Genomic DNA, 24,515 nt, shown 5'->3' with positions numbered 1-24,515 from the left:
TCTTAAACTTAGACGTCTCCCGAAAGTCTCGAAATTTAAGAAATATTATTTTCTGTCCTAACTCTAAATAAATAGTCGGAAAACGACAAATTTTGAGTGATATTAGGAAGAATATACACCACAGTTTAAAACAGAACTTCACTCATGAAATTCATTTAAATAATTTACTAATTCCAACAATTTCCGCGAAGCGCGGTATCGTTAAAGTATATCTAACTTTGATTTATCTAAGCCGTCAAAGACAACAATTTTCATTTACTTTTATGTTGATTATTCTCGTGTGAGACTACTTTGTTTTCTGTTTTATAGTTTTCGCAACATAACACTTTTAAATCCCCTCATGGTGGTCCACGTCTAACACTTCTTAGGTGGTCTTGTAAACCCATAGATTATGCTTCACATTACTGTACTGCACGAAGATTCTGTGAAACTTCAGAATTCAGACACTATCTGCTCCCCATGAACTGTGATTAATACATCTTAAAAATATATTTAAATTTGTGGGGCCTATCTCTAGGTTTCGAAAATGCAACAACCACATAAACTTAAAATCAGACACGGTCACCGGATGACTCACTCATCTTCTGCTCAGGAACATTAAAAAAAGAACACGAACGTTTAAAAAGCTCACAAATAGGGTTCTCAATTAAGAGTTTGAAACCCTTCTAATACGCCCGGTTTTCCAGCTGCCTAATTGTCAGCTGCGAATGACGTGTTGCCGTTATGAAGGAAGAAGAAGAAGAAGAAGAAGAAGAAGAAGAAGATGATGATGATGATGATGATGATGATGATGATGATGATTACCAGGAGGAGGAGAGATTTTCTGCGAGCATAGAACACTAGGTAGGACTTCCTACAGTGGACGAGTGTTAACAGTGATAGCTATGACAGTCAGACTTAAAACACCGTCTCAAATGAACCAGATCTCTTCTTAACGAGGGTTAGATGGAATGTCGCAAATCGATTTTTAAAATAAATTGTGAATGAGGGCCGTCTAAATATGGGAAAATGTCCATAAAAGCCTGTTTCATCGATGTGGCTGAGGGCAGTATGCCACCTAGTAGCCTTGCGGGTCTTCCCATTTACCGCATCAGGTTATGCCTGCGCAAGAAAGCTTACATGCACTGTCACTTTCAGCCGAGTCAAGTTACCCGTGACAGAATATTTTCTGAACCTATGCTGAAAACGAGTAAGGAACGCTGTCGATCATAGGAAGGAGGAGATGGCAGGTTACGTGGGTAGTATCGCTATTGCAAGTTGTAAGCTGACGGCAAAAAGAGGTTAGCAATGTGTTTCGAACGGAATGCTGTACCTTCAGCTTCCACAACTGTGTTGTAAGACCTTCGCTGTGGTATTGACGGACAGCCACTGGCAGTAAGCTGCTTCTTTTCCCACTACTTCAAATGAGTTTAAAGTTTTCAGGAAGCTCCAGTTACGCGTTTATTGTAAAAATGGCGGGTAGGCATACGGAAAATAAGACGTCTCAACAGAACTGTGCTCGATTGTGAAAAATACAGAGGCATTCGTGTTACACAGTTAGGAAACGTTTCTCTTAACATTTGTGCGTAACTGAACTTGATAACGCAGTTATTTGCTTGTGAAACTTCTTGTTACTTCATTATCAATGTATAAAATACTTCATAATTTGAGCCCGAGTAGGAGAGTTACACGACTTTCCATAGTTTCATGAATAATGGAGTGTAGTGGGCGTTTCATTGGGAAGAATATAAGGGAAGCCTAGCAGGGAATTCAGCGAGGCGCTAATCTGCAACTGCAAGACTTAAAGTAGGAAAATATTTACAGTGCAGCAGTTAGTTCTATCGTGTGCCCTTCGGGTACGACACGAGAAAGCAAACCAAGAAGCGGAAAGGCTGGGAAGTGAGAAGATGGAATGGCAACTGGCGGATGGCAGGAAGACATCACGAAAAGAACCAGCTCTAGCTTAGAAATAACTTTGGCTTGTTTTCAGGCTCTAGCGAAGAGGAGTTCGCAATAGTTACAGCAGCAAGAACGAGCAGTGGACTTCCAACGTTGTTAGAGTAAATTAGACAGAAACCTCAAATGGAGGACGATTCTGTTGTTAAGTAGGAATGTAGGGAATATCAGATCACCAAGATTTTTAAGCAAAATGCAGTGCTCTGTAAGGCAGCAGAACACGTTGCAGTATTATGTAATAACTTTACAGGAAGGGCAATGCTAGAGTGAAGAGCCCGAAACAGTCTTACTGGAGACTCGACCTGAAGAGTAAGGTGCCCCTTATTTGTCACTTCAATTCATTCATAGTTTTTCTCGGGCTACCCTTCAGTCTGGTTACATTTCATGTACAAATGAAGTTTGAAACGGGAGGGAGTGTCCCTGGACCACCAGAATCGCAAAATCCATTACAAATAATATCAGCTTCGTAGCATGTTACTCCTGCACAACAAATTCATTTATCACCCGATGTTTACTTCAGTTTCAGAAACTGAAAACGGTCTCATGGCACAGATCGCATTGACTGAGTAACGTCAAGAGTCAGCGGTCCCGAAACAGGTGGAGAAATGGCAGAGTGAGCTGAAACTTACCATTTACGACCCAATCCGGAACACCCCAAGTGTCTTTCTAGAAAACGTAGCAGTCGAAGTAAGAACAATATCTTCATCAAATCATTTAGGGGAGAATGTTTATTTGCTTGGATATTACTCCCATGAAATAACTGGACGCAAACTGAAAAATGTCAAACAATCGTTAAGATTGTTCTTGTGTTTGTTGATGTGTAAGTTAACTGTGCGTCAAAGTGCAATACCATCTGTGCAGGAAGAGATGATTTGTTGAGAGAAAGCACGAATTCCGACAGCTGAGCTGACAAACTGCACCTGACGAGATAACCGAAATGATACTTAAAGTACCCTTACAATGCCAGCGCTGATAATATTCAAATTAATTTAACAAACTTTTAGGCATGTGGTTCACTTTTTCGAATTTAATGGCGTTATTCAGCTCACATCTAGTTAACTAAACATTAGCAGCTGGTATCCACTGTAAATATTTCTAATTATTTGGACGTCATTTGTATGCATGATGTAAGTAAATACTGAATTAAAATATTGGGAAGCGAAGGAGGCGGTGGTAAAGTCCGTCAATAGCGATGACTTACTGAGCACTGTGGTAGTTGGAACTCTACCTTCAGAAGCTAGTCAGGAAAATGGAGCTGCGCTGCGCATTGACACAGCTGTTTTTAACCAGTCACATGTGTGTGCTACAAAAAATTACTGCCCTCATCCCCTACCCCCTCCCCCCCCCCCCCCCCCAGATTAAAGAAGAAGAAAAATGTCGATCTTGACATCGTCAGCAAAGAAATTGCTTTGAAACACTCACAGGATGAGTTTGTGTGTAACACTTCTTTCCCACTTGTACACATCGTTCATGCACTAATACTCGATTTCGGTTCCGCTGACTGATTGTTGTTCAAAATTAACTAACCCACCCGAAATGTGATACGTCGCAGGCGAAATGCTTGCGGTGCACATCTACATACAAATTCCGAAAGCTACTGATTGGTGGAGGGTACTATCAATAGTTATTCCCCTTCATGTTCACTCGCAAACGGAACGAGGGGACAAGCCCTCGCATCCTTTGTTTTGTCCTTGAACGTTCGAGGCAGTTGTTCAGTCTGCCACAAAAGTTAATTCTCTAAATTTCATCGATAGCTTATCTTGAAAATATTTTCCTGCTTCCTCGAGTAATTCCCACTTAGTCATTTCCGTGACACCCTAGTAATGATCTCTCCGACTACTAACCCCTTTCCCCCACCCCCCTCCAACCCTAATTCCTTCGATGTCTTCCTATAATCTGACCTGAAGGGGCTCCCGACCTTTCGAGCAGTACTCAAGAATAAGTTGTTAAAGCGTTGTGAACTCTCCCAATAAACCGTAGTCGACCATCTGCCCTCCGTACAGCCGACATCAAGTGCTCGTTACTTTTCATGTCGTTTCCCAATGAATTTTTTGACGTGACTTAATCCAGCTTTATAGCATTAATACTGTATTCGAACATTAGAGGAATGTTTATCCTACCCATCCACAATAACTTACATTCATCAAAAAGCTTCCATTTATAGAACCGCGGACAAATTCTCTACACTCACTCTACGACTAAACTTTCCCGTACGTACGTCGTCGTCAGCAAGGAAGGGTAATAGCATCGTGAACGCATCCTGTTAAGAATATCTTCTCTCTGCTAGACGTAATCGCTACAAGGCTTTCTCAGAAAGATGGATGTTGCGCGTGTCACGTGTTACATACCGGCGTGTTCCTTGAAGAAGAAAAAAAAAGGAGAAAATAACACGGCAAGTAACCGCAACCTCAAGCAACAGCCGCCGTCATGCTATGACGGTTTTTCTTATTTCTCAATTCCTTCACTGCTGGTGCAAAGCTAAAACTTCTAGATGGCGAATGTGTGTCCTCCGGCTGATGTGAGCCAAAAAATGTTAAGTATTTGTAAACGGTACTTTTGATGCGCGTGTTCAGACGAAACAGTTCGCTCTGTTACTTGTTTACTATTCCATAGGGTTACGACCGTTCAGTGCCGCCCAAGTCCCCCGAATCTTTGTTAAACTTCACAGCATTTTGCCCAGGAAGCTTAAGAGTGTGTGTTACCTTACGTCAAACCTGCAATACTCATTTAAATAGAGCTCCAGTGAAGCAAGACTGTCATGCGTGCGGATTTGATTCATGCTGTGGGTGCTGCTCATGCACTAGACTTTCTAACATAATCTGCCTTATATAATAAGAATATAGAGTATTAAAATGTTGTTTTGGTAAATCTCACATTTTCCACACTGAATTGATTTACGTGAAAGCTTTTCAGTACTTCAAAGAACTAAATAGATAACGGTTAGGATTTCTATGTAACTGATCTGACAGTGAGTACTGGTGAGTGTATATGCATGTTTTTAACGACTTCCTGTAACAGTCTGAGTACGAATTTTTTTTTTCCTTTTGATGAAGAAGGTCGTTGGTTTCGTTTTATTTTACGAAAAACCTTGAATGAAAAGTCTTACGGTTTGATTACATTCTTCATTCTTTTTAAATGATATTTGATAACTTCACTAGGCCAAGAACTATATATTCAATTACTGCGCACTAAACAAACACGCAGAACTCTCAACACATGTGTATTCCTGCCAACCACGACAGAGCTCAGAACAACAAAGATAATACATACAGCTAAGGGTATGAAACCTTGATGAAGTAGTTACTTTGAAACTTCCCCTTAGAAAAATTATTGAATTACTGTACTGATAAATCTCTTACATTATTTGATTTTCAAACAGCTGAACAAAACTGAACGTACCCAGACATTTCGCTCTTTACCTATTCTGATCAACACTAAACTGACACACAATATTTTTTAGCGCAATGCAATCTGACTTCCAAAAATCCCTACAAGAGAGTGGCCCTGACTAACATTAATCTATACGTTTCACAAATTACTTACCTCACAAAAATCTTCGTTACTCGAACTACTGCAATACAGCGAGCGCCACTACTGCCAGCTAAATAAAAGATTCAAACTACGGAAGGCACTAACTACTGATAGGCATAGTTAGCAAATGAAAGATTTTGATAGAGAACAAACAATGTATTTACCTTAATAGTGTTGAAAAATCATAATGTATATAGCAGTTCATGACATCCAGTCTTACAAATTTCAAAACTCCGCCATTTCTCTCCCCATATCCACCACTGCTGGCGGCTCACCTCCAACTGCGCAACGCTACGCGCTGTTAACATCCAGCTGCCCAACACTACAATGGCAGACAACAATGCAAACTAGCCACAGACTGCACACAGCACAGCCAGTGATTTTCATACAGAGCGCTACGTAACGTTGCCAATAAGAAAACATAAACAGCCTACTTACAACTTCATGGCAATATTTTCTTAAGTTAATATAAAAGTTTTAACAAACGATACTAATGTGAGACATAATATTGTAATTATATACAGCAATATAATGGCGCAATAGAATAAATGTTAAATAAAGTACATCAAAAATAATTAAGTTTTCGAAAAATACAAAAACACACGAAAACTTGTGGATCAATTACAAACCACTTTCATGATAATGAAGTTGACAATCGGTACTTGTTGTGTCGCGTAGTAAATTTATAGAACCTATCGTGTTCTTTACTACATGGTGAAAGTGTATTATTGACCGAACTATTATAATGTGAAACACGTAGTATACACAATCGTTTTCTGACCGAAGAAAACTCGACGCTTTACCAGTGTGCACTGCACTATTACAGATAATTTTTACAAACAGTAAACTCTTGTACTGTTGTTTCAATAATCTGGTGAGAACATCTACGTCTAAATCTACATCTACTCACATACGCCGCAAATCACTGTATGGTACTTTGCACTACTACTGCTCCTTTCCTTTCGTGTTCCACACGCAAATAGAGCGAGGGGAAAAATGGCACTCTATATGACTCCTTACGAGTAATAATTTGTCCTATTTTTGTGGTCCTTACGCGAAATGTACGATGGGCGTTCGATAAGTAATTCAACAAAACTGTTTTTCTCTCGGGCAGTTTCGATTAAAAAAAAAAAAAAAAAATTCGGGATCTGTTGTGGGGTACTGGTACCTCTTCAACCCCATAGTTTCATGAAATTCCGATTGGTGGCAGCGCTATACTTAACTTTCAATATGGCGTCTGTAACGGAGGTGCGTTCCAAGCAGAGGTATCATTGTGTTTATTTTGGTGAAAAACTAGAGCATCGCAGATATTCATAGGCGCTTGCAGAACGTCGACGTAGATCTGGCAGTGAACAAAAGCTCAGTCTGCAATTGAAGAAACTAGTTCAGCGTGTTTGTCGCCACAAAAATTCAAACGAACTTCTCCATGACAACTATGCACACCAGAGAGAAACTCCCAGAACTTCATTGATCTGTTCTTCCTCATCCACCCTACAGCCCGGAACTCGCACCTTCAGACCTTCACAGGTACGGCCCGATGAAGGATGCACTTCGCTGGCTGTAGTACGTGGATAACCGGGAGGTTACTGATGCAGCAAGACATTGGCCCCGACGTCGACGTCTAGAGTGGTACCATGCGCTCACACAGCCTCCTGCCTGTCCCCTCTAGTAAGGTTGGCGAAAAGCCGTCGGCACACGGACCGTGCATCCGAACGTTGAGCGTGCCGAGTTTCTGACGTCATAGCGCGGAATAGCACGTTCAGGAGTCTTTCCGAACGTGCAGAGCAATATCTGGCATGTCAGATATTCTGAGCGTGCGTCTGAGCGTTGACCAATGAGATGGCACAACGCCACCTACGTCACACGCACGCCGTCTCCCTTCAGTACAGAGTTGTGAGGCGCCATATTGGCATTCATTTCAAGCCTATATGTGTATTTCCCGTTTCTGAGCACCAGCAAAGTGAGATTCACTGGAAAACCCGTTGTTAACTGTGTGATTCTTTCCAACACAATACTGAGAAACATCATATTCGTGGCAAAAGAATTATTCTAACTTGCGTATTATGAGAGTAGGCTACTTGAAGCCAGCGACACACTGAAGATCCACCCAAAACGCATTGTTCTTGGTACAATTTGTTATAATTATATTGCAATTTGTAACATATATACGATTAAGGTTTTCAGCAAGGGCTAGAACTATGATTTGATACAAGGGGTGTATTGTTGATTCAGCGTAACGCGTAGTGTCACTGGCCTATGTTGGGTTGTTTGTTGGGGCGGTTGTTCACGTCTTCACACTTCCAAATTTTTTTCCCTAACATTCGCGTTTTATTAGGTTCTGATACTTTATTATTAGTTTAATATAAGTACATACTATAATATTTGATGTTATGTAAATGTAAGTCCACTTTTTTTTTTAGAGGTGACTGTTCGATTGACTTAATCTACTGGACAGCTTGTGCTACTTGTATAAAGATATTTTGCTCCTTTTTCTTTTATGCTTCGTAATTCACACGTTGCAAAGGAACAGTGATCAAGTAAGACTGACCTTGGGGTTTTACTAAACTGTAGGAATGACGAAGTAATGTTTATCTTATGGGGAGAAGTATTCCAAATTTGAACCGCTCTATTTGTCATGGCACTTTTACAAGCCTGTGTCCTTGTTGACTGAACATGGTATTTTCCTTTTCGTGGACGATGGAGGAAATGCGCGTTTTAATGGAACTAACGTGGTAATTTTACGCGCGCCCGTTGAGTAAATAGTCTGATTTACGAACTAGAAACATCCCTCAACTGCCGCTGGAGTGCGTTGCGATCGCGTAACCGCGTTGGGGCCCACGTACCGTGTGCACAAGTCGCATCGTTTCTGAGCGTTCAGCAGCACGTTGAACTTGGCTCACTCAACGTTAACGTTCGACAGCACGGTCCGTGTGCCGACGGCTTAAGGCTGTCGCATTGAAAGGAGATAATGTTGAAAAATAGGGTTTGGGGGAATAATATGATGTATTGGAATTCTGAATGAAAACAACCTGCTTTCAGAAAACATGTGTCGCATTACATATTGAACGCCCCCCTTATTTAAATGACGTGACGGTGTCTAGACGTTTCATTTTCTTGTTTATGTATCATTTATCAGCGGTTCAGTAAAGAGGCATTTCGTGTAGCGAGTGGACACACAGTCAAGAACGTTCTGCATTTCCTTAAAATCATCCAGCGTCAAAGTTTCATGCAGACAAAAGCATTGACAGTGAACAGTTTGTATTTCTGAGCGTATCTGGTACACCATTTGAATATAACGAGGAAATTGGTGAGTGAGGCTCGAGTGCCGTCTCAAAAGGATTAACATTCTGATAAAACGAATCATTCACAAGAACAGAATCATCTTCAGCGTTATGGTCGGAATCACTTGAAAACACTGGACCCTTCCGCTTCATCACAGGTCTAATGATGTCACTGTCCAGAATTTATTTCACAGTCGTTCATTTCCTTTCGTTTTCTGAATAGCGCCGTCACTAAGAGCAGGAGGACCTTTAGGAGGGAAATAATAAATTCTGGAAAGATTAGACCGCTTTAACTGAAAGTCTTTATTTAGAGGCACGACCGGTTTCGCAGTATTTTAGCTTCATCATCAGGTACAATAAAATAGTCATGTTCAGACCGAAAGAAGAGAATGGGCTGACCCAACGTTCATAACCGTTCTTTTTTCGCTTTGAACATGACTTGATTTTATTGCACCTGATGATGAAGCTAAAATGCAGCGAACCTAGGTGTGCCAAGTCTTATAGCTAAAGCGTTATTATCTTTTCAACATGATATATCCAGGCTCCGGCAGCCATGATTTCAAAGTCTGCTGCGACAGTAGTATCTCTGAAACTTAATTTCGTTCATCATATTAGATGATTCAGGAAAGCCTGCAGCTGTGTCATTCGTGGTTTAAATAGTGAAAACTGCCCAGTTACTCATTTTTTTTATGCTTAGCGCAAAGCGTTGAGAGAATATACGCCAATTTTCAAGAGCATTTGCTTATATGCAAACAAATGCGCAAATAAGCTTGAAAATGAGAATAAATTCCTTAAACTCTCTGTACTAAGCAAAAAAAAAAAAAAAAAAACTCCTACAGTTTTGACTATTTAAATCATTTAAAACTATTTGAAATATCAAAATACATTAAAATGCTCAATAATCGAAAAGTACATAAAGGCAATCTTGTTTGATACTACCGATGTAAACAACTAAATAGACGATCACAAGAGATGGCATCTACAGACAACATGCAGAAAACAGTGTTACCTCGAGATGCGTCCGTAACGGATGGCGCACGAAACAAGTGTGTACTCAGGATCCGTCCGCAGTGTGTTAAGTTTCCCTGGGGTATAATTGATATTAGGTTCTTTGCTGTTGAGTATTCATCATTCCGAGTAACGTATAATTCTATCCGTCAAAACCGCTTGATTTTGTGCCCCAAGCAGATTGTGCAGAAAATATTGACGTTAACAGGTTATAGATTGTTAGTTCTTCGAAATCTGAGGAGCTCCATTTTAAGCAGCTCATCGTGATTGTTAGTGGCCGCGACTGTCGTGACAAGGGGAGTGAAGAAATGCGTCATGCTGAGAAACGACAACAGCACGCAAGAAAGAGACGCTGCTGACGTCGGCAGTTATCGCGTAAATCTGTGTATCAGAATCACGATAGTAAAACATACCACTACTGTTATAATCCATTACATAATGCTGCCTGTCGACAAGTTCAGTGTTTGTTGCCACCGACCCTAACTTCGGCCGAAATAACAACGCCGTGGCGCTTCCTCTTCTGTCGGCACGGTCTGGTCGTCAGCCGGTCTGGATGGACTTCGCGAGAACTGACAGGAGAATCGATGTTCCCTGTTACTTAACGGCTTGCCAGCGCGCAAAGTTTGTCAGCTGCAAGTGATGGTCAAGGTTTCATTTTTCTGACCGTCAACTAGGACGTCCAATAAGCGGATGTACGTGTCGGCAAGGTTCTCCTAATCTTAAGAGGAGACCACGGCAAGTGCCATAAATCCGATTTCCCAGAAACTACGCTCAGTGGAAGAGAGCCAAAATAGACGAACACGTGTCCTGGCTCATCCGTAAATATTCGCCCTTTTCTCAAAAAACGGAGGTCAATGTTCTCGACGCAGTTTTGATGCCTTTTAGCGCGCTATAACCTCAGTCCAATTGGTGGCATAGTGACTGGCATCACGGCCTCTCACTTCTGTGTCCCGTGTTCGAAACCCGATTATTCTTTTTATTTAATTTTTTTTTCATCTATCCACACATAACCTTACAAGGTTACTACATGAATTTTTCTTATCAGGTTAGAGAATACATATGCGTTACATTAATTGTAAAATTGCAGCTGGGTTTCACAATAAGAGTCATACTTTTATTTTATATTGTATGTGTGTGTTTGGTATTTTCTGGGGTTACAGACTTCTAAATTCTCATTCTTATCCTCCACTCTTATATCAGTTCTTAATTATTATATTTTATTCAAATAGTTATTTTGAGGAAGATACGGTGCGTTTCCATTGAATGATACCGTTAGTAGACACATTGAAAACACAAATTCCAAATTTGCCACAGCGACATTTATTCATATGACTCTTACTCCGGAAAGACGCGTCGTTAACACTACCGACTATTTCACTTGTTAGCAATAATTTCACATCAAATCAAGCATCACTGAACGCTTCTCCGAAAACTGGCGCTTGCAACTGATTATGAATCAAGATACGCTACTGGAATTTTACCGAAAACAATTTCAATTAATTTTCCCACGGATTTATTAGTATTACTTTTTCTATTTGTAAATTTATTCACCAGACAGACAATTAGGAGACGAATGACAACGTTATTCAAATATGCACTGGAAAATATCCGTGTAGTAGTTTTCTATAGCCATTGGTAGATAAACGAAAAACAAAGATAAAAATAATGATCGGGTTTTGAACAAAATGCAAAATTGTGAAAATGCGGCAGTAGCCCTAAGCCCCTCTTCGGCTGGTCTATTTACTCGCTGAAAGGCACATAAATTACCTCCAAAACTTTGACCGTCGTTTTCTAAAAAACGGTTGAACGTAAACGGATAAGCTTAATTTGACCCCTTTTCAACACGGTGGCAATTCTGCGAAATACGGGATATGACGCTTATGCACTGTGTTAATCAGCATGTTGATGGCTGCCGACCCCAGTACCTGCAGTTCACTTTCACTTTTATGCTCCGCAGGTCAGCTTAATGTGTGTGGAGGAGTGTTCCACCATCATCCTTTCTTTTCCCATCACAAACTGGCACTGGTAAGACTCTGAATAAATCTACATCTACTTGCACTCTCCGCAACCAAGAACAACGTGCGAGGTGCAGGGTGCTTACAAGGGAACCTCCACATCGCATCCCCCTCAGATTTATTTATAAGTTGGCACAGTGGATAGGCCTTGAAGAACTGAACACAGATCAATCGGGAAAACAGGAAGAAGCTGAGTGGAACTATGAAAAAAATAAGCAAAATATACAAACTGAGTAGTTCATGCGCAAGATATGCAACATCACGGTTAATGTGGGCTCAGTAGCGCCGTGGTCCCGTGGTTAGCGTTAGCAGCTGCGGAACGAAAGGTCCTTGGTTCAAGTCTTCCCTCGCGTGAAAAGTTTAATTTTTTATTTTCAGACAATTATCAAGTTCAGGTGCTCACACATAATCAACTTCGCTCTCCAAAATTCCAGGACATGTTCAGATTTGCTTGGACATATGCAGGATTTGACAGTCAACACACGGAAAAATTTGATAACGTTAAAAACATATGTTTTGACAGAGCACAGGGAAAACTGTGCGACTGTGAAACTGTTGCATTCATTTGTTGCAGTTTATGTGACAAACTCTTATGTTTTCATCACTTTTTTGGGAGTGATTATCACATCCACAAGAAAACCTAAATCGGGCAAGGTAGAAGAATCTTTTCACCAATTCGCCAAGTGTACAAGTTAGGTCGGTCGACAACATATTCCTGTCATGTGACGCATATGCCGTCACCAGTGTCGTATAGAATATACCAGATGTATTTTCCTGTGCAGGAATCGGTTGACCTATGACCTTGCGATCAAATGTTTTCGGTTCCCATTGGAGAGGCACGTCCTTTCGTCTACTAATCGCACGGTTTTGCGGTGCGGTCGCAAAACACAGACACTAAACTTATTACAGAGACGTCAATGAACGAACGGACAGATCATAACTTTGCGAAAATAAAGAAAGTAAAAATTTTTGCTCGAGGGAAGACCTGAATCAAGGACCTTTCGTTCCGCAGTTGCTCACGCTAACCACGGGACCACGGCGCTACTGAGCCCACCATATCCTTGATGTTGCCTATCTTGTATATTTTGCTTATTTTTTTCATAGTGCCACACAACTTCTTCCTGTTTTCTCGATTGATCTGTGTTCAGTTTCTCAAGACCTATCCACTGTGCCAACTTATAACTAAATCTGAGGGGGGTGCGATGGGGAGGTTCCCTTGTTAGTACCAATGTTTGTGATTTTCTAATTTTCGATTCGTGTAGTGAGTGAGGAAAGAATGCGTGCCTATATGCCCCGGTACGCAATCTATTCTCTGTTGTTCTCAGGGCGAGGTAAACGACGGTGGCAGCAAAACATCGCACATTCGTCCAGCACTAGTCATGTTAATTCAACCAACAGGGTGTTGCGAGAAAGTGTCACCCTTCTTCCGAAGATGCTCATTAAAGTTCTACGAGCACTCCTCTTAGATTCCGTATGGGCTGGCTATATCACTCTGTTGCGAATGCTACCCCCAAGCTTGTCCCTGAATTCGGTGAAGGGTTGCTCCAACCCCTGCTTGATTTATTTATTTATTCGAGTTAGCAGCATTCACTTGGGGATCTATGTACTGAGGTGACAAATGTCGTGAGATAGCGTTATGCACATATGCAGATGACGGTAGTATCGCGCACACTAAGTATAAAAGAGCATTGCATAGGCGGAGCTATCAATGGTATTCAGGTGATTCTCGTGAAAAGATTTCCTGTGGGATTAAAGCCGCACTTCGGGACTTAGCTTTGAACGCGGTATGGTAATTGGAGCTAGACGCATGGACATTTCGGAAATCGTTAGGGAATTACACAGGGCGGTCCATTGATCGTGATCGGGCCAAATATCTCACGAAATATGCGTCAAACGAAAAAACTACAAAGAACGAAATTTGTCTAGCTTGAAGCGGGAAACCAGATGGCGCTGTGGTTGGCCCGCTAGATGGCGCTTATTTCGTGAGATATTTGGCCCCGTCACGATCAGTGGACCACCCTGTATATTCAGATATCCACAGTGTCAAGAGTGTGCCGAGAACACCAAATTTCAGACAATACCTCGCATTACGGACAGCGCAGTGGCAGACGGCCTTCACTTAACGTCCAAGAGAGCGACGTTTGCGTTGAGTTGTCAGTGCTAACAGACAACAACCACTGCGTGAAATAGCCGCAGAAATCAATGTGAGACGTACGACGAACGTATCTACATCTACATCCATACTCCGCAAGCCACCTGACGTAGTGTGGCGGAGGGTACTTCTAGTACTTCTATCGGTTCTCCCTTCTATTCCAGTCTCGTATTATTCATGGAAAGAAGGATTGTGGTATGCCTCTGTGTGGGCTCTAATCTCTCTGATTTTATCCTCATGGGCTCTTCGCGAGATATACGAAGGAGGGAGAAATATACTGCTTGACTCTTCGGTGAAGGAATGTTCTCGAAACTTCAACAAAAGCCCGTACCGAGCTATTGAGCGTCTCTCCTGCAGAGTCTTCCACTGGAGTTTATCTATCAACTCCGTAACGCTTTCGCGATTACTAAATGATCCTGTAACGAAGCGCGCTGTTGTCCGTTGGATCTTCTCTATCTCTTCTATCAACCCCACCTGGTACGGATCCCCACACTGCTGAGCAGTGTTCAAGCAGCGGGCGAACAAGCGTACTGTAACCTACTTCCTTTGTTTTCGGATTGCATTTCCTTAGGATTCTTCCAATGAATCTGTCTGGCATCTGCTTTACCGACGATCAACTTTATATGATCATTCCATTTTAAATCACTCCTAATGCCTACTCCCAGATAATTTATGGCATTAACTGCTTCCAGTTGCTGATCTGCTATATTGTATATAAATGATAAGGGATCTCTCTTTCTATGTATTCGCAGCACATTACACTTGTCTACATTGACATTCAATTGCCATTCCCTGCACCATGCGTCAATTCGCTACATATCCTCCTGCATTTCAGTACAATTTTCCATTGTTACAACCTCTCGATATACCACAGTATCATCCGCAAAAAGCCTCAGTGAACTTCTGATGTTATACACAAGGTCATTTATGTATATTGTGAATAGCAACGGTCCTACGACACTCTCCAGCGGCACACCTGAAATCACTCTTACTTCGGAAGATTTCTCTCCAATGAGAACGACATGCTGCGTTCTGCCACCTAGGAACTCTTCAATCCAATAACACAATTGGTCTGATAGTCCATATGCTCTTACTTTGTTCATTAAACGACTGTGGGGAATTGTATCGAACGCCTTGCGGAAGTCAAGAAACACGGCATCTACCTGTGAACCCGTGTCTATGGCCCTCTGAGTCTCGTGTACGAATAGCGCAGCTGGGTTTCACACGACCGTCTTTTTCGAAACCCATGCTGATTCCTACAGAGTAGATTTCTAGTCTCTAGAAAAGTCATTGTACTCAAACATAGTGTGTGTTCCAAAATTCTACAACTGATAGACGTTAGACATACAGGTCAATAGTTCTGCACATCTGTTCGACGTCCCTTGAAAACAGGGAAGACCTGTGCCCTTTTCCAATCCTTTGGAACGCTACGTTCGTCTAGAGACCAACGGTACACCGCTGCAAGAAGGGGGGGCAAGTTCCTTCGCGTACACTGTGTAAAATCGAACTGGTATCCCATCAGGTCCAACGGCCTTTCCTCTTTTGAGCGATTTTAATTGTTTCTCTATCCCTCTATCGTCTATTTCGATATCTACCATTTTGTCATCTGTGCGACAATCTAGAAAAGAACTACAGTGCAGTCTTCCTCTGTGAAACAGCTTTGGAAGAAGACATTTAGTATTTCGGTCTTTAGTCTGTGATCCTCTGTTTCAGTACCATTTTGGTCACAGAGCGTCTGGACATTTTGTTTTTATCCGCCTACCGCTTTGACATAAGACTAAAATTTCTTACGATTTTCTGCCAAGTCAGTACATAGAATTTTACTTCCGAATTCATTGAACGCCTCTCGCATAGCCCTCATCACACTACATTTCGCTTCGCGTAATTTTCGTTTGTCTGCAAGGCTTTGGCTATGTTTATGTTTGCTGTGAAGTTCCCTTTGCTTCCGCAGCAGTTTTCTAACTCGGTTGTTGTACCACGGTGGCTCTTTTCCATCTCTTACGATCTTGCTTGGCACATACTCATCTAACGCATATTGTACGATGGTTTTTAACTTTGTCCACTGATCCTCAACCCTCTCTGTACTTGAGACAAAACTTTTGTGTTGAACCGTCAGGTACTCTGAAATCTGCTTTTTGTCACTTTTCTAAACAGAAAAATCCCACTACCTTTTTAATATTTCATTTTACGGCTGAAATCATCGCTGCAGTAACCGCTTTGTGATCGCTGATTCCCTGTTCCTGTCCAGTTAGGACAGTGTGGTGGAATTTGTCGTTAAAGGGTTATGGCAGCAGACAACCGGTGCGAGTGCCTTTGCTAGCAGCACGACATCGCCTGCAGTTCCTCTCCTGGGCTCGTGACTGTATCGCTTTACACGACTGTAAAACCGTGGTCTGGTCAGATGAGTCCCGATTTTAGTTGGTAAGAGCTGATTGCAGGGTTCGCGTGTGACACAGACGCCACAAAGCCATAGACCCTAGTTGCCAACAAGGCACTGCTCAAGTTGATAGTGGATCCGTAATGCTAATGGAATGTGAGGTGTGGTTACATGGAGTGGACTACGTCGTCTGATCTAACTGAATCGATCATTGCCGGGAAATGGTTACGTTCGGCTACTTGGAGACCTTCTGCAGCCAATGATGGAATTTTTACGGGCGACAGTGCGCTTGTTCACGATTGGTTTGAATAACATTCTGGACAGTTCGAGCGAATGATTTCGCCATCCAGATCCCATCGAATATTTATGGTATATAAGCTAGAGGTCATATCGTGCACAAAATCCTGCGCTGGCTACATTTTCACAAATATAGATGGCTTTAGAAGCGGCATGGTTCTGTATTTTTGCAGGGGAGTTCCAACGACTTGTTAAGTCCATTCCAGGTCAAGTGGTTGCTCTACGCCGGGCGAAAGGAGGTCCGACATGGTAACCCATGACTTTTATGACCTCAGTGTAGTAATCAGAAAACATTGCTTGAGCTCTTGTCAATGCCTTGTTCAAGGTCATCTGTCGGTATCGTCAAAGCAAGGTCATCAGCATATCTGAAACTTTCGCGTGTATTACGTCTTGGCTGATCATTTGTGTAAACTTCCAAGAGCACCGGTGACAATACACTCCCTTGGTTTACACCATTTCTTTTGTCCCTCCAAGGGCCGTCACTTGCTTGAAATTCAACACTGAATCTTCGATTGTCCAGTAAATTGGCAATTACTCTAGTAAAATCACGGTCCTGGGTTAGAGCAATTGTAGTGATCATCACCGCTTCATAAGAACTCCAAACACTACAGCAACACCCTTTAATTAGTCGCACTATTGTCCTCTAAGCGATCTCCTTTAATGATGTAATCGTCTTTCACCGATCTGTTCAATTCGCCTTCAGGTGTTCGTTCTATTTCATCGCGCTAGTTAGTATATTGGCTGCAAGTATTTAAATACTCTGATGTGCTCTAGATCTTAGTAATCTTGTAATATTACCGATTTCTTTCTCTCCGTCATAGACATTATCACGTATCTGTCCACATTTAGAGAACGCTCTATTCATTACATCATTTCACCCTAGTGTTTTTCCGTTTCTTAATTATCTTCCAAGGAGGACATTCTCTTGTAGCTCGTAATTATTTAATCGGTAACTGATTGAGGCATATACCGGAAGAAGTAATACGTTGTTAGTAGACTACTGAAACGTTACCTCTCGGACATTTTCTGTTAATCCCCTGTGTAATGGAACACGCTCTTCTCGCAGTACTTGTTTATGACTCCAGGATGACTCCAAATCATTCGGCGAAGAATAGTCAAGGATTGATATACGAAGGTTTTTCGTAGGCTGACGCCTTCGTTACTGAAGTAATTTATTTTTAAGACTATTCAATGAATCGGTCTGACATTTGTCCATCTTTCAGCTTCTTTCATGTGGGAAGTAAAAACACCATCCTAAGGCTCTTTGAGCTTGTAGCGGTTTCCATCAGGTCATTTACAGGTAACCGTCTTGCAACACTGCCTTGGGATAGACCCGAAGCGGTTTCCACATTTTACGTTCAAGACTAACTTCTAAGAAGGGTTACAGCCAGTTACAAATCTGATTCTGTATTCTACAAGCTCGTGTTTTGTTCACGTGATGACTGTAGAGAAATGTCATATGACTTCCGGAAGTCAAGAAACATGGCATGTGCTGAGTTTCGGTGGTATGCTGCTTGAGGTATATGGGTCGTAATTCTACCAGTTTTACTTCAGCAGCATTACTACATGACTACGATCGTCTGTGCCGTAATTTTTACTTCAACTTGAAATGTCACACATATTTTCCCAGTCGCTCGAGGCGCTTTGTAGTTCGAACGAGAAACTGCTAGACGCGAAGCAAGTTGGTTCTCACAGACTCCCGCCTGTCCGCGTTGCTGGCAAACGTTGCCAAGGTCGCCGAGGTCACAAAACAACCTCCGATAAACATGTTTCCGATAGTGTAGGTAGTTCAGTTCCATTCTTGTCGGCGAATAAATGTTTCCTTTATTGATGACATAAAACATGTTTTCTTGTGACTTAACTAAATTCATTACGTTGCTTCTGCCGGAGTTACGTTTACGTACACACACACACACACACACACACACACACACACACACACACACACACACACACACACACACACACACACACACACACACAGAGAGAGAGAGAGAGAGAGAGAGAGAGAGAGAGAGAGAGAGAGAGAGAGAGAGAGAGAGAACATTTTTTATTGATACTTCTGGTGCTTTGCAGCCTGTGCAAATTTTGCGATCGTCATTGAGATTCAGAAATCGATAAAAGCTGTACGAAATGATATTTATTACAAATAAGGCAACCTTCAGCAGCGTTATAAAAATTGGTAAGTGGAAGTAGTAAATTATTTTTACTGTTGGTCCTTGCAGATAAAAATACAGCCACATTAAGTAACTCTTCCATCACACATTGAGAGAATACTTCCATACTAAAAAATGAAAAACTCGCTGTGTTTGACCTGCTGCCATTGCTAACCGGTTTTCCGTTTAGAAGGTTGTCGTCAAGCAGCAATGGCTTTGGAAGTCGAACGCGAATTAAAATGCGATTACAGCGACCACGATTCTACAGTTTTCTATCTTTAACATGCGGACAATTTCCATTTTAGCTCCTTCATTACTGATAGTGTATGTTCAGGAAGTCCATGACTGTGCGTTAACTTCGCGTATACTCGTACACTAGAACTTCACCGAAAGCACAGGTTGCACGTTGGGAATAAGTCTCGTGTTCAGATGCATGAGACTTAGAACAGAACACTGGCTTTACTGTACAGCTACGTCCGTGTGCGCCCCCGGTATGGGGCAAGTTACTCATATTGGCGCCGCACAGTGGGCTAGATCGCTTCGCAACCTGGACATAACAGAAAAATGGATATAAAATCCTATGAAACTGTGCTCTTTTTAGATTCTTTGGATCGCTCATTAGGAATCGGATGTCGAAATTACAAATTTCAAAATGTCGGATCCATTTGGCGGATCAAAAATTATAAATTTAGCGGATTCAAGCAAAATTTCGCTGATAGCAAATTAGAAGCCGAAACTGTCGTGTTGAAATGTTTTAGTCGTTATTGTATATTTTTATATCTAAAACGTAACCACATTCGTCGCTTATGTCATTATTGCTTTCAGAAAAGTCGCTGCTGGGTTGTCAACCGGGAAATGGTTCGAAGAGCACATCTTTTATCTCAGGTGGCAGCTGTTTATCTTCTTCAATTGCCATTTTCTGGAGTCTCGAGATGAAAGGATCCATAGAGGCCAGAAGCTGATGGAATACGAGATGCATGGTTATCTCACTGGAATATTTGTGTGTAAAGTCCCAGTAATGCCAGGTGTCCTTATCCCGAGCTTCCTGCGCATCTTCAAATAGTCGACCAATTGGCAACAGGGCTGCTTCGTTATGGCACATCAGTACATCAAAACTAAGTGGGCTTATGTCGGCATCGTGTATTATATAGCCGAATATTGTGGGTCCCGTGAATCTGGTCGAGAAGAAATGTGCCTTTCAGTTCTAGAGTTCTCTGTACAAAATTTGAATACTTCTGCAGCATTTCACGAAGAAAGAAATATTACTCGGGGATATTTTAATCTTGTAAAAAAAATTATTTGCGAAAAAAATTGATCGCAATTCGGAATAGCCCCCAAAGAATACTACCGAAAATACTAATTACTTCCTTTTTAGTTTGAGATAATTGCAACAATGAAGGACACAGTTTTACCATGTGGCACTGCCGCTCGGTAGAGAAATTACCGTCCACTGAAACGAGCCGGCCGATGTGGCCGAGCGGTTCTAGGTACTTCAGTTTCGAACCGCGCGACCGCTGCGGTCACAGGTTCGAATCCTGCCTCGAGCATGGATGCGTGTGATGTCCTTAGGTTAGTTAGGTTCAAGTAGTTCTAAGTTCTAGGGGACTGATGACCTCAGCAGTTAAGTCCCATAGTGCTCAGAGCCATTTGAACCACTAAAACGTTCAAATATACGCACGCAGACGCATTTGAAATTGTTTAGTGTACTAAGATGACTGTTCGGAAAGTAAGGTCTGATCGGTCGTGAAATAGAAACCACAGTGAAAATTAAAAATGTTTTATTTGCAGGAGTTTGCTGCACATTCCAGCTAGTTCTCTACACAGTCGCCGCTTCGAGTTGGACATTTCTCGTAGCGTTTACCAGCTTTCCAATACCGCTGTCATAGAAGGCAGCCGCCAATTCTCTACGCTGTTCTGCTGTTCATTTTCTGTGCCAATATGTTGTCTTCTTAGCCAGCGGTTCATGTGAGCAGAGAATCAGAGAGAGCCAAGTCCGGACCGAAGAAGGAAATGGATCACATTTACGTTGTGTAGGGTTGCGTGAAATCGTACGAAACCTCTACGGACACCAATACTTGGAGGGAGACACTGCTATTCTAAACATCTATACGTGCTAACTGTGTGCTAAGAACTGGAAAGAGTCACGTGACGCGATCTACAGGCACATTAAAGACACAGCCTAACACATCTGTGCAAATTTTTCAATGTCGTTCTCGTTTCGTGACCGATCAGATCTTGCTTTCCGTATAACACGTGCATTAAAGTAGTAGAAGAGACATTTAGGAGGGTAGAGCCATGCAGAGTAAATTTTGTAGCCAATGATTTCGGAAAATATTAGTAGCAGTTTAGTTTTAATTCCATATATGTCATTGCACCGGTTAAAAATGTCCTAAACAGCCTTTGGAGGCTATCCACCTTACTTTATCCTGACAACTAGGCAGCTGTAATATATTAAACAGGCTACACAAACAGTATCTGAAAACATCTGTCGTCGTCCGATTCACTGTATGGAATGACGCTGCAACGTTGGGCAAGTATGCATCGGTGTAATTTAAAAAAAAAAGAAAAATAAATAAAAAAATTCGCGGGACTTAAGTCGTAACGTGCACTTGAAAAAACATCTCTCCAGGTTTTGAAGCGAGCTGGCCCACTGTGCCTAATTTACGCATCTACGTCTGCAGTGACAATTACTATGAATTAGCTCGTAGAGTTAGAATGCGTATTGTACTACAAAATTCGACACCATTCGTCGCAAGTGGCTTCTAATCCAATTGTCTATTGCTTGTCTATATTAGTGTTGTTCTGCAAGAAAGGTCACAGTGCTTACAAGTAAACCGAGGGATACACTCAGAGGTCGATAGGCTTTGAATATAAAGTAGAGCAAAATAAGAAACTTTTTGTATTGTGCCCATGCAACGATTAAGGGGGTGAAGCACCACCTCGGAAAAAAATGAGTTCAGTATTTCCGAATGATTAACGTTGAAAGGGTAGCAGGTATGAAAAGACATTTCAAATAAAAATTTTTCTTTTTTAATGTACATTACAACGGTGCACCGAGATTTATCGGAAAGTTAATTTTTGTCGAAATCCCCCCGTGGTTGGTGCGGAAAATCAAAGTCCATCACTTTATTTTGTTTCGAACAGTTCTTGGCTTGCTCATAATCGTACAGGTTTATAGTAACGTTACAACAAGGGGGTCCGATGGGAAGTTTCCCTTGTAAGTTACGCACCAACCTAGTAACATTGCTGGCTGCATAAAACGACAGCGGTAGGGGCAGCTGAATCACCCTGAAGAGACGATACTGACGCGAAAGTAGACTCGTAACCTTACGTCACGGTACCGCCTAATAACGTGTGGCCTGCTCTGTTTCCCCGCCAGACCGGACGCGCCAATGCTGCAGAACGGCGCCGGCGCGCAGGCTCAGCTGCTGGCGTCGGAGAAGCTGGGCCCCGTCGACGCCGCCGCCGCCCTCGCCCTGCGGCTGCCACCGGCGGCGCCGCACGCGGACGACGACGGAGACGACGACGCTGGGGGGCAGCGCCGCCCCAGGTGGAGCAGCGCGGGGACGCGCAACCAGCTGCTGGCCGCCTCCGCCTGCCTCCTGCTCACCGCCGGCTGCGGCTTCCCCATCGGCTTCTCGGCAGTCATGCTGCCCCAGCTGCGACACAACGACTCCGTCATCCACACCAACGAGGATATGGAATCCTGGATAGGTCAGTGCCGGCCGCTCTCCCCTCGTTGCTCTGCGATAATATTCGGCAAGTCGGCGGCGCTTCCTGTTACCGACGACGGTGCCTTATCCAAAATGTACTCTGGTGCAAACACTGAAGCGCTGAGAACAGTAAGGACCTAAAGCACAGTGTTACCGATTTTGAGATTCTAGTATTTATGGATGCTACTGATATTTGTTGGCCGGCGCGGTGGCCGAGCGGTTCTAGACGCTTCAGTCTGGAACCGCGCGACCGCTACGGTCGCAGGTTCGAATCCTGCCTAGGGCATGGATGTGTGTCATGTCCTTAGGTTAGTTAGGTTTAAGTAGTTCTAAGTTCTAGGGTACTGATGACCTCAGACGCTAAGTCCCATAGTGCTCAGAGCCATTTGAACCGTTTTTGATATTTGTTGAGCCTATGATAAACCAGCTTCTTTTAGAGGGTGATTCAGTTGCCCCTATCCATGAGTTTTATGCAACCCGCAACGTCTTCAAACACCGTGTGCAAAATTTTCATATACTCTTGCTCATTACCTGCAAACTATCAGTCCTACAGAAAAAGTGAATGGTACATATCTTAGGTAATTTAATGTAGCGAAGTTTTGTACTGGGGGCTAAGTTTACGCTCCAGGCCACAGTTTTAGAATTATTCAATATAAAGTACAAAAGTGATCTTCAAAGCCGGTCGTCTTAAATAACTCGAAAACCATGGCTCCCGTGAAAACGTACCTTAGTACAAAAATTAACTACAAAAAATTTCCTACAAAGCGGTATTATCCATTTTTCCTGTAGGACTAATAGTTTCTGTATAGCAAGTGAGAGAATCTGAGTATCTCGTGCGTGGTTTTAGAAGGCACTGCGGGTTGCATGAAACCTGTCAGTTAGAACTGCTCAACCGCCTTCTGTATCTGCAGTCGCACAATATATATGTATATATATGAACATTCAAGGAAAGCTGTCTCACTGATTTCTCGGATATTCATCTCTATATAGACCCAAGGCACAAAGTATAATTTTGTTCCTCTGCACTGCATAATTGTTGTAATAAGGACCATTTCGTGTTCGAATAGGTCTTAATTTCGCGCGCCTCAATGCTGTTAGAGTTTATGGGGAATACCACGCTGGCTGAGGCGTGAATGGGAATTTGGATTGAGGAGGGAGGTGTGCGAGGGTAGTCCGCCCAGTTGGGAACAGCCACTGCGTCAGGCTGGCGCAGTGGTTAGCGCTACTGCCAAGTGAGCAGGAAATCCAGGTTCGAATCCCGGTCTACGTACAAATTTTTATTCGTCGTTTCTTGTTTAACCTGATGCTATTCTTAACTGTTGCTATTGTCCTTACCATCACGTAGCATGATGCGGCCTGAGGGGGACCAACTTAGCTATCCGAAAACTATGAAATAGTTTTTCAAATACACTGCCTGCACTGAAAATTACTTTTATAAAGGGTAACTGGGTATGTGTCTAACATTAGCCTAACAAAGTAGTAACAGTTGATACGATTCTTTTTAAATGAACCGTAGTCTGATCTATTATATTTTCCTCTAAGACTATTTGGTTACCTGCGAAGACATTCCTTAGAGCGTATGCTGTGTGCCCCCCGCAGCGAGCGTGCACTCGGCGGCGACTCCGCTGGGGGCGCTGTTCAGCTCGTACCTGTCGGAGAAGGTGGGCAGACGCACCGCACTGCAGCTCACCGCGCTGCCCTTCCTAGTCGGCTGGCTGCTGCTCGCCTTCGCCCAGAGCTACCCCGTCGTCATGGTCGGGCGGATCGTCTGTGGCTTCGCCGTCGGCGTCACCGCTTCACCCTGTCAGGTAACACCACTTCCCATAATTCACTCCCCGCTACTGCTCACATTTCTTTTATTCTTACGTTAGCATCTCCCACTACTTTTTCCCGGCGTTATTTCGCTTTCCTTTTTCCCTTTCCTTTTTCCCTTTCTTCCTTTTTCCCTTTCTTCCTTTTTCCCTTTCTTCCTTTTTCCCTTTCTTCCTTTTTCCCTTTCTTCCTTTTTCCCTTTCTTCCTTTTTCCCTTTCTTCCTTTTTCCCTTTCTTT

General features: G+C 42.5%; 1 protein-coding gene across 1 annotated transcript in view; it reads left to right on the top strand.

Moving 5' to 3' along the window:
- LOC126473466 (facilitated trehalose transporter Tret1-like) overlaps window positions 1-24,515 on the top strand; it is an 83,224-nt gene that overhangs the window by 35,338 nt on the left and 23,371 nt on the right. Inside the window, exons 2-3 of the mRNA XM_050100538.1 lie at window positions 22,132-22,466; window positions 24,065-24,273. Coding sequence (XP_049956495.1) covers window positions 22,132-22,466; window positions 24,065-24,273 — 544 coding nt within the window. The remainder of the gene's footprint in view (window positions 1-22,131; window positions 22,467-24,064; window positions 24,274-24,515) is intronic.

Source organism: Schistocerca serialis, chromosome 4 (assembly GCF_023864345.2).
Source record: "Schistocerca serialis cubense isolate TAMUIC-IGC-003099 chromosome 4, iqSchSeri2.2, whole genome shotgun sequence".
Taxonomy (NCBI): Eukaryota; Metazoa; Arthropoda; class Insecta; order Orthoptera; family Acrididae; genus Schistocerca; species Schistocerca serialis.
Note: the sequence above shows the minus strand (reverse complement) of the source record. Positions and strands in the feature narration are given on the sequence as shown.